The following is a 14,232-nucleotide window of genomic DNA, read 5'->3' on the forward strand; positions in this document are numbered from 1 at the left end:
GAGAGAGAGAGAGAGAGAGAGAGAGAGAGAGAGAGAGAGAGAGAGAGAGAGAGAAACAAGCCACTGTTGCAGGATACTTGATCAAGTCATGTAGCTAAATAAATAGGTGGTACAAGCAATTAGTTGAGCAGGAGTGAACATAAGAAAATCCAAGAGAAAGGAGGGTCTTTGACAGCATGGAGAAAGAAGGAGCGTTTTTCTTCTAGTACAGTTGGTGGGTTAGTAATGTCAGCTGGGTGTTCTCTGCCTCTGAGCTAGCAGGTTTTCACCTCAGCATCTGGCTCCCGACTCTTCTTTGGTAAATCAAATGTTTGGGATTTTGTTTTTTTAAAACACAACAGGCCACCTGGAATCTAAAGGGAAATACAGAAGACTGCATTGTGGGTAAGAATGCTAGTTAACCAACTTTATTTAAACATGATAAGGTTAAGTCTCTGTCCTGTCACAACAGAAAACCACTTTAGAGTTTTTCTTACAAGTATGCTTAGAAGACATTTCTCCTGTGCTTCTGCCAATCACTCCTTCCATAGGATTCTTGTGCAGTTCTTTGCTGGTCCACCTCTTCACTCACCATGAACTTAACTACCTGTGCAGGGCACTTGCTCTCACCATCATGTCACTAAAAAACATCACATTCATCATGAGAAGCCCATGTGCCATCTTTTGTTTTCTTTAGACACAGAGTCTCCCTGTGGATCCCAGGCTGGCCCCAAATCCTTGATCCTTCTAGCTCAACCCCAGTTGATTAGATTTGCTCGTATGTGCCACTATGCTTTGTTTTTGGCTCCAATTGCGGCTGATTCCTATCTTTCTGGTTTCTGAGTTTCCAACGAGATTATCTATTCTGAATCACGTCTCTAAGACACGTCTTTCCTGACCAGCCTCATGGCTTACCTTTAACAAGATCCTGCCTTGCTAATACACACCCCTGCCTTTGCTATAGCCATCCACCTTATTTGTCCCATCTTCCTCCCTCTAATCAGTTTCTATCACTTTTCACTGCACACTGTGCTTCTTCTATGATGCACACTTTGGATTCTGTGGCCTTCACTGATTTTACCCTGGTTATATTCTCCATCATCTTCAGTTGTGTACTGTGGCTACAATGAGCAATCACACATGGCTGCATATTGTTTGCTTCTAACTGAACAGTGAAAAGATTTACTTTTTGCCTTATCCACTAACTCAGGGCCATGTTTGCATTCATTATGATAATATTATATATTCTTGTTTAATTTTGTGGTGTTAAGATTTTTTTTTTTACATTAAGGTCACTATAGTGACCTAATTTTGATACAAAAACTCATTTGTGTTTTTTTTTTTAATGTCTTGTTTTTTTTTTAAATGTCTTGTTTTTTTTTTGGTTTTTCGAGACAGAGTTTCTCTGTGTAGCCCTGGCTGTCCTGGAACTCACTTTGTAGACAAGGCTGGCCTCGAACTCAGAAATCTGCCTGTTGCTGCCTCCCAAGTGCTGGGATTAAAGGCGTGCACCACCACTGCCCAGCACAAAAACTCATTTGTAAGAGGCACATTCATACTTAAATGACAAAATACAGCCATCAGGAAATTTAAAGGCAGTTACATTTTTTTTTATTACATAAACATAACATTTTTCATGGCAGCTGGTCTTCAGTTCGCTTCTTGCTTTGACAGAATGTCAAGTGCCTGTAGAAATTGTCTTAGGAATAGTTTAAGAAAACAAAATCTTTTCACACCCCTCCAGAAAAAAAAAAAAAAATGTTTCATTACCTACATTTCCCAATTGCCTTCTTAAGAAAAAATAGTAGGTTTTGTTTATTTTACATTGCAATGTTTTGCTTCAAGGTATAAAAACAGGACTTCTCAACAAGTCCCTCTTTGTTTACAAAGTTCTATAAAAATACATAAGGAAGTTCATGTTTGTCTTTTAACTTAAATTATTCCAGTTTACCAGATACACCAAGCTGTGCGAACCACATTAATCTTGCAGCAATACAATATCAACATCATCATGAACACCTTGCAAAAGTAGTTCTCCTGTGTATGTAACAATCTTCCTTCGTTTTGCAGCCTTCAGAGTTCCTACCAATGCTTCAAAGAGATTGGCACATCTGTCATCCCGGAAGAGGATCCCAAACTTCACACTTAATTTTCCATCAGCATCTAATTAGAGAAACACAACATTAGTAAATGTCTTGCCTCCATGGATGGCAAACCTGGAACATCTTCTGGAAACATCTAACCAGGGGTAACCAAGATTAGAACTTAACAATGAACCTCTTCCTACCCTGAGCAGAGTAAACACAGGGTGCTTTCTAGACAACTCAAAGGACAGAAAGAAGCATTTATAAAATGTGAATGTGGTCAGTCATGGTGACACACACCTTTAATCCCAGTATTCAAGAGGCAGAAGCAGGCAGCTCACTATGAGTTCAAAGCCCAGTTGGTCTACATAGCAAATTTAAGCCATCCAGGGCTACACTGTGAGTCTCAGCGTCAAAGTTTAAAAAAACAAAACCCCCAAAAAGTAAATATGCTGTACTACTAAAGTTGTAAATAAATTTTTCAATTTTGATTTTCAGAATTGTTAGTTGGGACAGGAGAGAAGTGAAGAACATTGGCTGTTTTTCAGAGGGCCTGGAGTTTGATTCCTTGCACATACATGGTAACTTACAACTATTTATAACTCCTGTTCTAGGGGATCTGATGCCCTCTCCTAACTTCTGTGGGCCCCAGGCATGTGTGAGGTGCACTGATATATATGCTGGCAAAACACCCATACAAATTTTATTTAAAAATAAAAATGTTAAAAACAAATTTTTTTTTTTTTTTTGGTTTTTCAAGACAGGGTTTCTCTGTGTAGCTCTGGTTGTCCTGGAACTCACTTTGTAGACCAGGCTGGCCTCAAACTCAGAAATCCACCTGCCTCTGCCTCCCAAGTGCTGGGATTAAAGGTGTTAAAAACAAATCTTTTGAGAAATAAATAAAAATAAATTTGTTAGTTGTCAGGTTAATAAAGACAACAAATGGAATGGAAAGAGCATGTTCTGAACATACTCAAAAGTGTCCAGGGTTGCACTGAAAGTCTTCAAACAAGTCATATTCTTCTATCTATTATGACCACTGAATCTTAGTTCCTGGAGGGAGACCCAGAAATTATTTTTAGAAGATTATTTCATTTGAATGTCAGTTTATAAAATATGTGTTAAAAAAATAGGTAGAGGAAAGAAGCTCTGCTGTTCACCCAACTGCTGATGCGTGGATATAGGTAAAGATGCCTTGGACAGCCCTCAAGTGCTGACCAGTTATCCCATACAGCAAATGAAGGTAATAGTGAATGTAACATGCTTGTTACCAGGACTCAGAGATATCAGTAAAGCTGCTTAAAAGTTCTCAGAATAGTAAACCCCAATTTATATAATATATTTGTTTCTTTAGAGGCACCAAAAGCAGAAATTTGGATATAATCCTAAAATTGTTCTTCCCTTCCATCCTTGTGTCTTTGGAATTGTATCCATGAATCTCCAGTGACCATGTGTTGCTGAGTTAAAGCCCTTAGTGTTTCTCACCCAAGTAACTTCAAGCTGTAACAGGATACTCCTTACCAGACTCCTTTTTCCTGTGTTTACCCACAATGTACCATTCACATTAGTTGGAAATAAAACATATAGAAGACATTTTATGATATGTTAATTTGATGGATACAGTTCTATGTTGATCTTTCAATGGTCTCCAGTCATCTTCAAAATAAAATAAAGAACATGGCCTCTCTTTGCCTCTCTGAGATGAACATTCAATGCTTGCCTGGTCTTCTGTGACTTGATTACATGTTTGGATCTAGTCATAATAAACAGTCTGCTTTTGCCCAAAGTGCCCAAGATCTGGCTTTTGTAACTGTACCCATGTTGAAGGATCAGCCCAGCATCCTAGACCCTTGTGGTTTCAATAGATTTGGTCGCCATAGACTCAGGTGTTTGAATGCTTGGCCCACATGGAGTGACATTATTAGGAGTTGTGGCCTTAGTGGCCTTGTTGGAGGAAGTGTGTCACTGTGAGGGTGGGCTTTGAGGTCCTATGCTCAAGCTCTGGCCAACGCTGAAGAGACCCTCCTCCTGGCTGCTGTCTACAGATGAGAGTCTCCAGCTGCTGCCTTTGGATCAAGATGTACAACTCCCAGCTCTTTCAGCACTATGTCTGCTTCTATGATTCCCACCATAATGATAACAGACTGAACCTTTGAAACTGTAAGTAAGCCAGCCTTAATTAAATGTTTTCCTTATAAGAGTTGACTTGGTCATGGTGTCTCTTCACACAGTGAAACCCTAACTAAGACAACCTTGTTCCCTACCTAAATACTTTAAGAACAGAGAGTCAATTGTAACCTTCCTTGAGACTTCCTTCACAATTTCCTGAATCATTAGTTATCTCTTCTTACTAATCTGTGTATTTATCAAAGCACAAACCACACACTTTAGTAACAATAGCCAAAGTTTATTGAGTCCTTGCTATGCTCCTAGAACTGTTAAATGAATTTACAGTCATTAAAATGCACTCAATCCTCGCTGTGTAAGAAAAGACACTATTGGTTTTGAAAAGCACCATTATTTTATGTCCAATTAAACTGCCTAAGTTAAATAAAGCAAAGAAACATTAAGATAAAGTCTCTGCTTCTTTAGAGACTTTAAAACATAAAAAAAAAAAGTCTGAATTACTGAAACATTACTATTACACAAAGCAAGACAGAGAAAATGTACAAGATCACCCAGTAAGTATGAGAGGAACAGGATTCATCCCCAGAGAGTCTCACAGGAGTCCATATTTCTGTTTCACCTTCTTTTAAAAATGTTTTTGGATAAGGCCTCAGTAGTCCAGGGTGGCCTTGACCAAGGCCTGGGATTATAGGAACATATCATCACAACTAGCTAAGGCCATGCTTTTAACTTATTCCTGGTACACCTCCAGTATGTCCACCTCCCAGCTGCCTCTTAAGGACTGAAACAGAATTTCTTTTTGATTCTATATCTCCTTGTTGGATGGAAGGATTTTGATCTCCAGGAAATAATATTCTCCACTTCATCTTTGCTAACTGTATGAAAAATGGGACTTTAAAGATTAGGACTTAAAAGAAATACATAAAATTTCCTTCATCAATTTCCAGCCATAGCTTGTATATCATATGCAGATTACTCAAAATCACTCCAGGCTCAACTTAAATAATTAACAATAACATGTCAAAATATGACAGTTCCATATATGATTTCCCACTCAGGAAGTCATCTTTTGCCAACAATAAAGTCAAGGTGTCCTGGTGAAGCTGTGAATTTTTAAGTATTTTCATGCATATGGATGGTATGATAACTATCTTGTCTTCTCATTTGTAAAGCTATTCATTTTGAAGTAGAACTTCAAATCACCTGGGTAGAGCACAGACACTCTTTAAGTAGTGCAAAGGTTAGAATTCTAAAGCCAGCTGAACCAGACCTATGAACACCAGGTTGCATGAATATGAATAGTCTACGATTTTTTGGAAATCGATTCTTAACAATCCAAACAACATAGAAATTCCAACTATGAGCCAACTGGAGCTAGAGAGACCCTAGGGATGTGGGAGAGGAACACCATAGGGGTGGCACTATCGAAAATGAGACTCCCCAGAGTTGCATCAAGTGGGCATAGTAAAGGGGGAAGAGAAAAGTACAGTTACAAAGACTTTATTTGATCAGGGACCTAAATGTTAATAAACTACATGCTTCTGTGTCTTCTCAGTGTTCTGTGCGAACACCAATTAATTCCCATTCAAAGTTCACCTCATGTGTCCCTTCCTCAACTACACTTCATTGTCTATGTTTCATTTCCAGATGTTTGGGGAAAAGGAACATGCCTATGTCACTTATACTTATGAAGGGCTTAGCACATATAGGAGAGCAACATCCGTCAGTGACAAGATGATTGAACTCAAGTGGCTGTGACCTCCACATTTCCATATCACTCTATCTTAACATTTTGGTTATACTGTCAAATACAATGACAAAAAAAGACTCTAGGAGAAGGAGGCTGGGACTGGCTCAGGGGTAGAGCACCTGCCTAGCCTGTCAGTTAGCATGAATTCTATCCCAGGTCTACCAGAGGAGGCAGAAAGAATAATGGTACCCAAAGATACCCATGTTCTTTTTATAGAACTTGTGAGTTTTCAGATGTGATTAAATAAAGGCTTTAAAATGAGGCATTATTCTGGATCATTTGGGTCCAATTAATGGAATCATAAAACCTCTTAAGAACGCAAGAGTAAGACAGAGTATTGCACTGTTAGGTGACTCCCCAAACTGTTGCTGGTATGGAAGACAGAAAAGGAGAGCCATGAGCCAAGGAAATCAGGCAGCTACAGAATGTAAAATGAAGTAGAAGCTAGAAGGAACTACAGTCTCCTCAGATTCCTCCAGAAAGGACTGAAGCCAGCCAGCTGGATCAGAGCCTGGCACAACCTCATCAGATGCCTTGAGTATAAAAGAATAGGAAATGTGTCCTAGTATTAAACATCTTGCTTTACCACTGCTAAATTTGTGGTAACTGGCTCCAGCAAGAGTAGAAAACAAATGCAGGGGTCTGAGGAGACAACTGACTGGATAAAGCACAGGCCAGGTAAGCATGGGGGCTTGAATTCAATCAGCAGAACCCAAAAAGAAACGGGGGGTGCACAGTAAGGAGGAGGTAAAGGCAGGAAGATCCTGGGGCTCACTGGCCGCTCAGCTTAGTCTATTTGGTGAGCCCTCACTCCCCAAGGAGAGACCTTGTCTCCAAAAGCAACCCAAAGAAGAGTCCCAAGGAATGGCATAGAGATTAACTTTTGGCTTCTACATGCACAAACAAAACACAGCCATGCACTTATACACATGAAAGGAAGAAAACTAATACAAGAGACACTAAGAATAAACAGCTCAATAGAATTTTTAAAGTGTGTCTATCCTACTATAATAAAAAAAATTCGAAAAACCAAACCAAAAAAAAATTTGTAATTTATAAACAATTCTAAGAAGAATTAAGCCATAATGGCATAACTTTTTTTTTCTCATAGTACAGGTCAGGCTGGCCATCAGCTCATGATCCTCCTGCCTCCACTTCCTGAGTACTGAGATTACAAGGGTGCTGTGTTTGTTTGTAAGATACTCAGAAACATTAGTTTTCATTTACATGATAATTTTAAGACTTTGAATCCCATTATTCTAGCAGCTGCTGAATATGTCCATTGTTCTTACATTCACGACGTTCCCCAGTCCTTGCAAGTCTCAAATGTAAGAATACTTCCTGCTACAAGTACAACCACCTCAGTACAACTTAGGAGAAAGACACCAACACACCAGTTTTACACACTGCGGTCATCACAATAGCCGCTTGGACACTAAAGATAAAGACACCAAAAAAGAAATAAAAAAATCTAAAAGTTGATTTATTTTACTTTTATGTTTAGAATTGTACAAATCTCCAAGAACTTAGAGAACATAAAGATAACTGTTATGGCTACTCTTGGTTGTCAACTTGACAACATCTAGAATTAACTTTAAATAAATCTTAAGTGACTGAGTATATCTGTGAGGGATTTTTTTCTTAATTAAATCATTTGAAGTGAGAAGACCTACTTTGAATCCACATCTTTTAAAGTGGGAAGATCCACCTTTAATCTTGGCCACACCTTCTGGTGACAGCCAATATAAAGGACATGGGAGAAGGAAGCTCTCTCTTTGACTGTTTGTTCTTGCTGGCAAGTCCACATGCTAAAGACCAACTGAGGCAAACCAGTCCTGTGGGCTGAACTGCTGGAATCCTGGACCTCCCACTGGCAGACAGCATTGTTGGACTAGCCGGGCCACAGCCTGTGAAGCCATTCTAATAAATCCTATTTCTATACATATGTAGACTTATACTATAAATTTTGTTTCTCTAGAGACACCTGGCTAATAGGATAATTTTTTTATAATTTGATTCTATTCAGTCTAAATCTCTAGTCACTTGTAAATTTATAAAATGGTAGCAAAATAAAGCAAAAAAAAATCATGATTTTAACAACAACAAATCATTTCAATATAAATCAGACATCAGATTTTAATGCAAACAAACAAACAAAAAACCCAGCTCTAGCCAGGCGGTGGTGGCACACGCCTTTAATCCCAGCACTTGGGAGGCAGAGGCAGGTGGATTTCTGAGTTTGAGGCCAGCCTGGTCTACAGAGTGAGTTCCAGGAAAGCGAGGGCTACACAGAGAAACCCTGTCTCGAAAAACAAAAACAAAAACAAAAAACAAACAAAAAAAAAACAGCTCAGTGATTTTTCAATTAAAAAAAAATAACAACAAAATATCTCAACTATTCTCTGCCTCAGAAACCTGATACCTCAATAGCCCTCTTTCTCAGACATCCCTTGATGGCTCAGAGTGGTTATCACCTCCGGCTGTGGGCTGACTAAGTCACTGTCCTCAGTCCCAAGCGGCTTCTCTGGAATGCTGGTCTTGCAACACACTCAGAATACTTACTTTTGGAACCCAGACGATGAATTTCCTCCACTAAGAGGTTAATCTCATGTTCCACATTCATTGCTAACTGAAAGAGAAAAGAAGGTATTATAGGCAGGCAGCAACCCATGGGTCCTTTCGCTTTCTCAGGCAGCATGTGTCATTACTATTCTACTATTGACCATGCCTTTTTTCTACTAGTATGAAGTATAGTGCACTAATATAACTCTGTTTTCTCCCTACTTATGGAATACCCCTCTGTGTGGCCCCACTCCTGTGACCTATTAGCTACTAGGGAGAAAAATGTCCTTTGCCCTCACAATGGTATTACTCCATGCACAGCTTGTGACAGAGCTCCACTAAGCACCAAAACTGCAAAAGATAACAGGATCCATACTCAAGACAAAGGCCTCCAATGAATAGCAATGTGGTGAGCGCTCCCTGCATGGTGGGTCCAAGGCATTACAGGCAGGCCCCTCCTTGGAGATCATGGGGAAGGTAGATTAAGTGGACAAAGGTAGAATTAATGGAATATTTTGGAGACAAAGGAGGGAGACAAAGGCACAGCTGAGGAGGTGGAGATGCCAACTACACTCCTTGCTCTTCAGGACCCTGAGGTCTAGAGGTGACACAGACTCAAACCAGGACCACCTGAATACCCTCAGGTCAGTGCAGTGATAACATTCATTCCCTATAAAGAAGCATCACAGCCTTCTACCCATAAAACTGGATTCTACCCATAAAAACTGACTGCATTGCATAGCTTGTAATGAGGCCCATTCATGGTCCCAACAAGAAGAGTCCAGAATAAGAACTGAACCTACTAAGTCTAAGTCTTGCTGAGTCCTCCTGTGGCTTGCTAAGCTTTCCATAGACCAGATTCTGACCTCTGTTCAGTCTCCTCCGTTGTGCCCTTGAATGCTAAGCCACAACTACATGAGTCTCCATTCGTTAAATATCGATGGCAACACTGCCAGCCTTCTCCGCTTTTCTTTCTTCTGCTCAAGTTATTGTTCCCCCTTCTATGTCTCATAAATCATTCCCAGCTTGGATGTACCATCCTCCAGAGAGCATCCTCTAACCTGCAGAGAGCACTCTACTGGCTGTTCCCCTAGCACTGTAAACCTGGTTTATTTCATTTAGATGGAATTACTGATTTCTGGGCTTTCCTCACTACAAGGTAAGTTTCTCTCCATAGTGATCTGAATTAAGTACTCCTTGTTATCATGCCTGGCACCAAGAGAAGTGATTAAACAAATAACAAACGCTGTTTCACGAATTAACAAGAACTAGCAAGTAGATGGGGGTGGGGAGGGATGGAACCAGCCAAGACTAGTATGTGCAAGCAACTGAGCCACCGAGGCATAGATTCACTCTGCTTTTACAGGAGCATCTCTGCGGGTTGAATAACAAGCTAAAAGGTGGAGCTCTGGTACTCCTGTCTTTAGAAACAACTTCATCCAGATGGATTATTACCAATTCCTGGTAGTTTTTAAGATAAGAGTGACATTTACGACTGTATACCACCTACTTCAGTGGTATAGATTGGGACACCAGGTTTTTGCTCGGCTAATAATGAAAGTGCCGCTACCACTTGCTCGATTTGTATGAATATTATAATTGAAGAGGCCAACACTGCAGTAAAATGCAAAGTCTTCAATTAAATGCAACCCTAACACTTATTATTAAAAATATGCTGTCCAGCTACATTGGGAACCTTTGTGTTGGTGAGAGCATAATTATGTAATTTCAAGCTACAGTTTAAAAGTGATACTAAAATATTCCCAAAGGATATAGGATAATGGTGGGAATAAGCCTGTCTGTGTCAGTGGTGACCAGCTGCTGTCTTGTGGGGCCAGAACTATTTTCCCACTCTGGCACCACCAGTCTTGAGTTCTGTTTGGGGACAGCACTTCCCTGTCTGCTCTAAAGCCATGCATGTGGACAGAGCATGGACCCTCAGCTCCAGAAGTGACCCAGAGTCAGCAGGAAAGGTTAAAGGCATCAGGATCCTAACCTGAGTCAACTCATATAATTCTTTTATTTTTAAGGTTTTTTTAAATTTATTTATTTGGGGGTGGGACATACATGTGGAAGTCTGAGAATAAATGCTTTCATTCAAAAGAGCCAAGTGCAACCTCAAGGCTTTGCTAGACAACTAGTAAATAACACCCTTTCCACTGTTCCTAACGTGCACTTACAACCCTGGTGTAAATGGTTACCCTGTGGGAAGACCCAGCTGGGAAATCCAGCAAGGAAGAAAGTCCAGGCATAGAAATGACTCCGCCTGTCTGTCCCCGATCCTCAGCCTGTCTGTCTGCGATCCTGGAACTTCTGATTTTAAGAACCAATGGTATTTTCCCTGTTTATAATGTGTGTGTGTGTGTGTGTGTGTGTGTGTGTTTCTATTTCTTATCTGCTAAAGAATATCAATCCAAAAAGTTAGCTTAACAACCTGTTATTTAAAAGCAAATAACAAAACATAACTAGCATCCCCGTAATGTATTTGTATACATAGTCTTAGTGTTTGGTACCGTTCTATTGGTTAGGATGAACAGATATAACAGAAATGCAGATTGGGAGGCGAGGCAATGACTCAGTTGGTAAAACACTTGCTTTGCAAGCATGAGATTACTGAGTTTGAGCCCCAGAACCTACATAAAAATATTGGGTGTGGTAGAAACTATGACTGTAATCCCAGAAATTACACACCAAGTTCCTTAGCTGAGTTAATTCATAATTCTTTTGTAAAAAAAACTTTTTTATACATTTATTTATGTTGGGGAGGGTGTGAATGTGAAGGTCACACACAGCTTGTGGGTTTTCCATGTGGGTCACAGGGATCAAAATCTGGTCATCTGGCTTCACGGCAAGTGCCTTTACCCAGTAATCCACTCGTCTACCCTAACTCATGAAATTCTAAGAATCCTACAAAGTATTTATTACTTATCTCATTTTATTGAGAATGAAGCAAGCTCACAATGGTTAATGCTGCTGTTCCCAACATATTGCCAGTTCTCCCCCTTCTTTTGCTGTTATGCAAATGAACCTAACATAATACTGTATTCTTATGTAATGTCATATACGGAGTACTTACTATGGCAGATTTACAAAGTGAGAAAAGGCTCCTTATGAATAGGAAAATAATAGGTTTGCTACTGCATTAGACAACTTGGTAGGTTTTAGTCATTTATTATGGGAGGGGAACAGAGAAGAAAATATCCACATTATACAATCTTCGAAAGACCCATGGCAGTGTAAAAGCAGGAGAGAAACCTTCGACTGGAGAGAGATCAAAAACAATGAGAGGTCATAAGCAGAGCAAGCCTAAGAAAAAGAGCCTGTCTGTGAGAGGCTAGGCCAGAATGGCAGCGGCAGATGTTAGCCGGACTGTCAGTCACAGACTCTAATTAGGCTGTCTGAGTGGGACCCACAAAGAAAAGGGCTGTGGCACACGCTAGAAAGCTTCATCGATACACATTTGGAAAGATATGTCAGGAGTCTTTTCTAGTTATGTTTCAAAACTCTAGAGGCAACAGGCCAAGGAAATAAAGCCTCCCCGGGAGCCGGCAGCCAACTTTACACGCGAATCGGGCGATCTTCCAGCTTTGCTTCTATCACTAACAGCTGGCCCGGGTCAGAGGATCACCTTTCTCCTTATTTGTTGTCTCTTGAGCAGACTCCATATTTGGTCATCCCTCCTACAAGTTTGGGGTCTTGCCAAATATGGAGCCTCAAATCCTGGGGCCTGTGTGTACCACTCCCTCACCCCTGAACTGCATAGGGCTGCAGAGTAGAGCCCAGGACCACAAGGGCTTCGTCCCGGAGGCCTTTGTCTTCGCAACTCACCCTCCCTCCGTCCCTCACCGCCAGCGCACCCGAAGGTACAGCCCGGGAGCCCCACGAGTTCCGCGTTCCCTCACTCACCTGCCCTCCGCACTGCAGAGAGCAATGTCACGTCCAGTCCCCCTCCAGCCCTTCCCCACCCTGTAACCTCACTCCCAACCCCTCCCCCCTCACCAAACCAACGACAAGTGCAAAACCCACACTTTGCACGGCCGCAAACATCTATTGGGGCTTCCTTTCCCGGTCCGCCCCTGGCCAGCAAAACGTCACGTGAGCCCAGTGCGGAAGTGTGCCAGCCGAGTGAGATGCCTGCGAGTGGGGTACAGGGGGCGCGTGCCCAAGGTTCCTCCAGTATCAGCTCGGCACCCCAGGGTGCTCGCCCTCCACCCGGGACTCAGCCTTCCCAGACATCGGGTCCAGCTTTTCCCCAGCGCCTTCCCGGACTAGCTCACCTCTCCAATTGCTTCCTTCTTCACCGAAGAGCTGATGCCGCGTGGGTCTGAACCCTGTACTCGGCTTCCGCGCCCTGGGGAGGAACAGGCAGAAGAAGGAAGTGGCCCCGGCTAAGAGGAAGGCTGCAGTGGAGGAGGGAGGGGACAAGGAGAGGCCTGGGGGGCAAGTAAGACTAAGTGTTGTCTGGAAAGGGGCCGCCCATTCTCCTGGGACACGCCTAGGAGGAGGAAACCGGTGCAGATGACAAAGCTGGAGGCAGGCTTCTAGGAATGCAGACACAAAGTACCATCACTTCTCTCAGTCCAACTCAGTCAGAACCCACAGCCTAATGCGTCTTGATTTCCTGCCAGAATATCTTACCCAACAAGAGAGAAAGCGCCCCAAGCGTGCTAAATACTGAGGCCTCCTAAGAAAACAGAGACACATATGGATTCTGTATGCAAAGAGCACTAGGCTCAAGACAAAAAGGAAAGAAGGAAGGAGGGAGGGAGGGAGGGAGGGAGGGAGGATTTGCAAACACCTTCATTCTTCAAGGCTAGTTTGTTCTACCGAATTGGATAAATTTAGTTCTTGATCTTGAGTCAGAATATATTTGTTTCTCTTCATTGTTTCCTACATTTCATTGATAATTCAAATTATTCAGATTATTTTTATTTCCATTACATGTACTTGCCCTACCCAGAGTTTTAAAAAAGAAATTCAACCCAAATTATTTTATAGGGATTCCAAACGAAACCCTAAGGGAAATTTCTCTCCCCACCCCCCAATTAATTAAGAGTGTTCAAGTCACTGGTGACCTGCACTGCAGAGGCAGGCAGATCTCCGTGAACAACTTAGTCAACATAGTGAGTTTCAGCCTCCCATCCCCAAATATGGCTCGGTCTTTGTCAGTCCTCATCAAACAAGATGATTAGCAGTTACCCCACAACAGTAGTGAAACTGATTGTTTGGACTAATCAATGCTCCCTTGGAAATTTAAGGTGATGCATGTAGACAATGAGCTGTCTGGGTTGAGGATGAAAAAGGCCAGGTCAGACAGTCTCAAAATGGACTTTCATTAAACAAGAAAGTTGATCTCCCAGAAACCAGGAGGGTAGGAAGAAGGGAGGGAGGGGCAGAGGAGAGAGGGCAGAGAAGGGAAAGGAAGAGGGGGAGAGGAAAGGGGGACAGAAGAAAAAGAGAAGAGAGATTGGAAAGGAGGGTAGAGACTGATGAAGGCCTGGGGGAGGTCCAAAGACAAGTTGTGGGAAGCAAACAATGTGATGGTCTGAGAGTCACAAAGACCTGCTTTCCGGGGTGTGGGAGTGTCCAGGTCCCCTAAGCTGTGCTGGCCTGTGCACTCCCCAAGCCGTGGCCTAGTTGCCCTACAGGGTCAAGATCTGTTGTGTACATATGAACCTGAATGGGTAGCTGTTCTGTAACTGTTGGCAAACTTGCAAAATCTTCTGATTA

At 41.8% G+C, this 14,232-nt stretch overlaps 1 protein-coding gene across 2 annotated transcripts; it reads right to left on the reverse strand.

Annotated features, from left to right (window-relative positions):
- Positions 1-1,564: 1,564 nt before the first annotated feature.
- Positions 1,565-13,112, reverse strand: Abracl (ABRA C-terminal like). Of its 2 annotated transcripts, none has more exons than XM_028779255.1 (3): positions 12,780-13,112; positions 8,503-8,565; positions 1,565-2,142 (listed from the first exon to the last, which is right to left on the reverse strand). In XM_028779255.1, exons 2-3 carry the CDS (start codon positions 8,561-8,563, stop codon positions 1,958-1,960), a joined length of 246 nt encoding a protein of 81 aa, XP_028635088.1. In that variant the 5' UTR covers positions 8,564-8,565; positions 12,780-13,112; the 3' UTR covers positions 1,565-1,957. The 2 variants fall into 2 exon arrangements, with proteins under 2 accessions (XP_028635088.1, XP_028635087.1); XM_028779254.1 differs by having other exon boundaries at positions 8,503-8,569; positions 12,780-13,109.
- Between the last annotated feature and the right edge of the window lie 1,120 nt (positions 13,113-14,232).

The sequence above is a fragment of the Grammomys surdaster genome, unplaced genomic scaffold (assembly GCF_004785775.1).
Source record: "Grammomys surdaster isolate TR1022 unplaced genomic scaffold, NIH_TR_1.0 348, whole genome shotgun sequence".
Taxonomy (NCBI): domain Eukaryota; kingdom Metazoa; phylum Chordata; class Mammalia; order Rodentia; family Muridae; genus Grammomys; species Grammomys surdaster.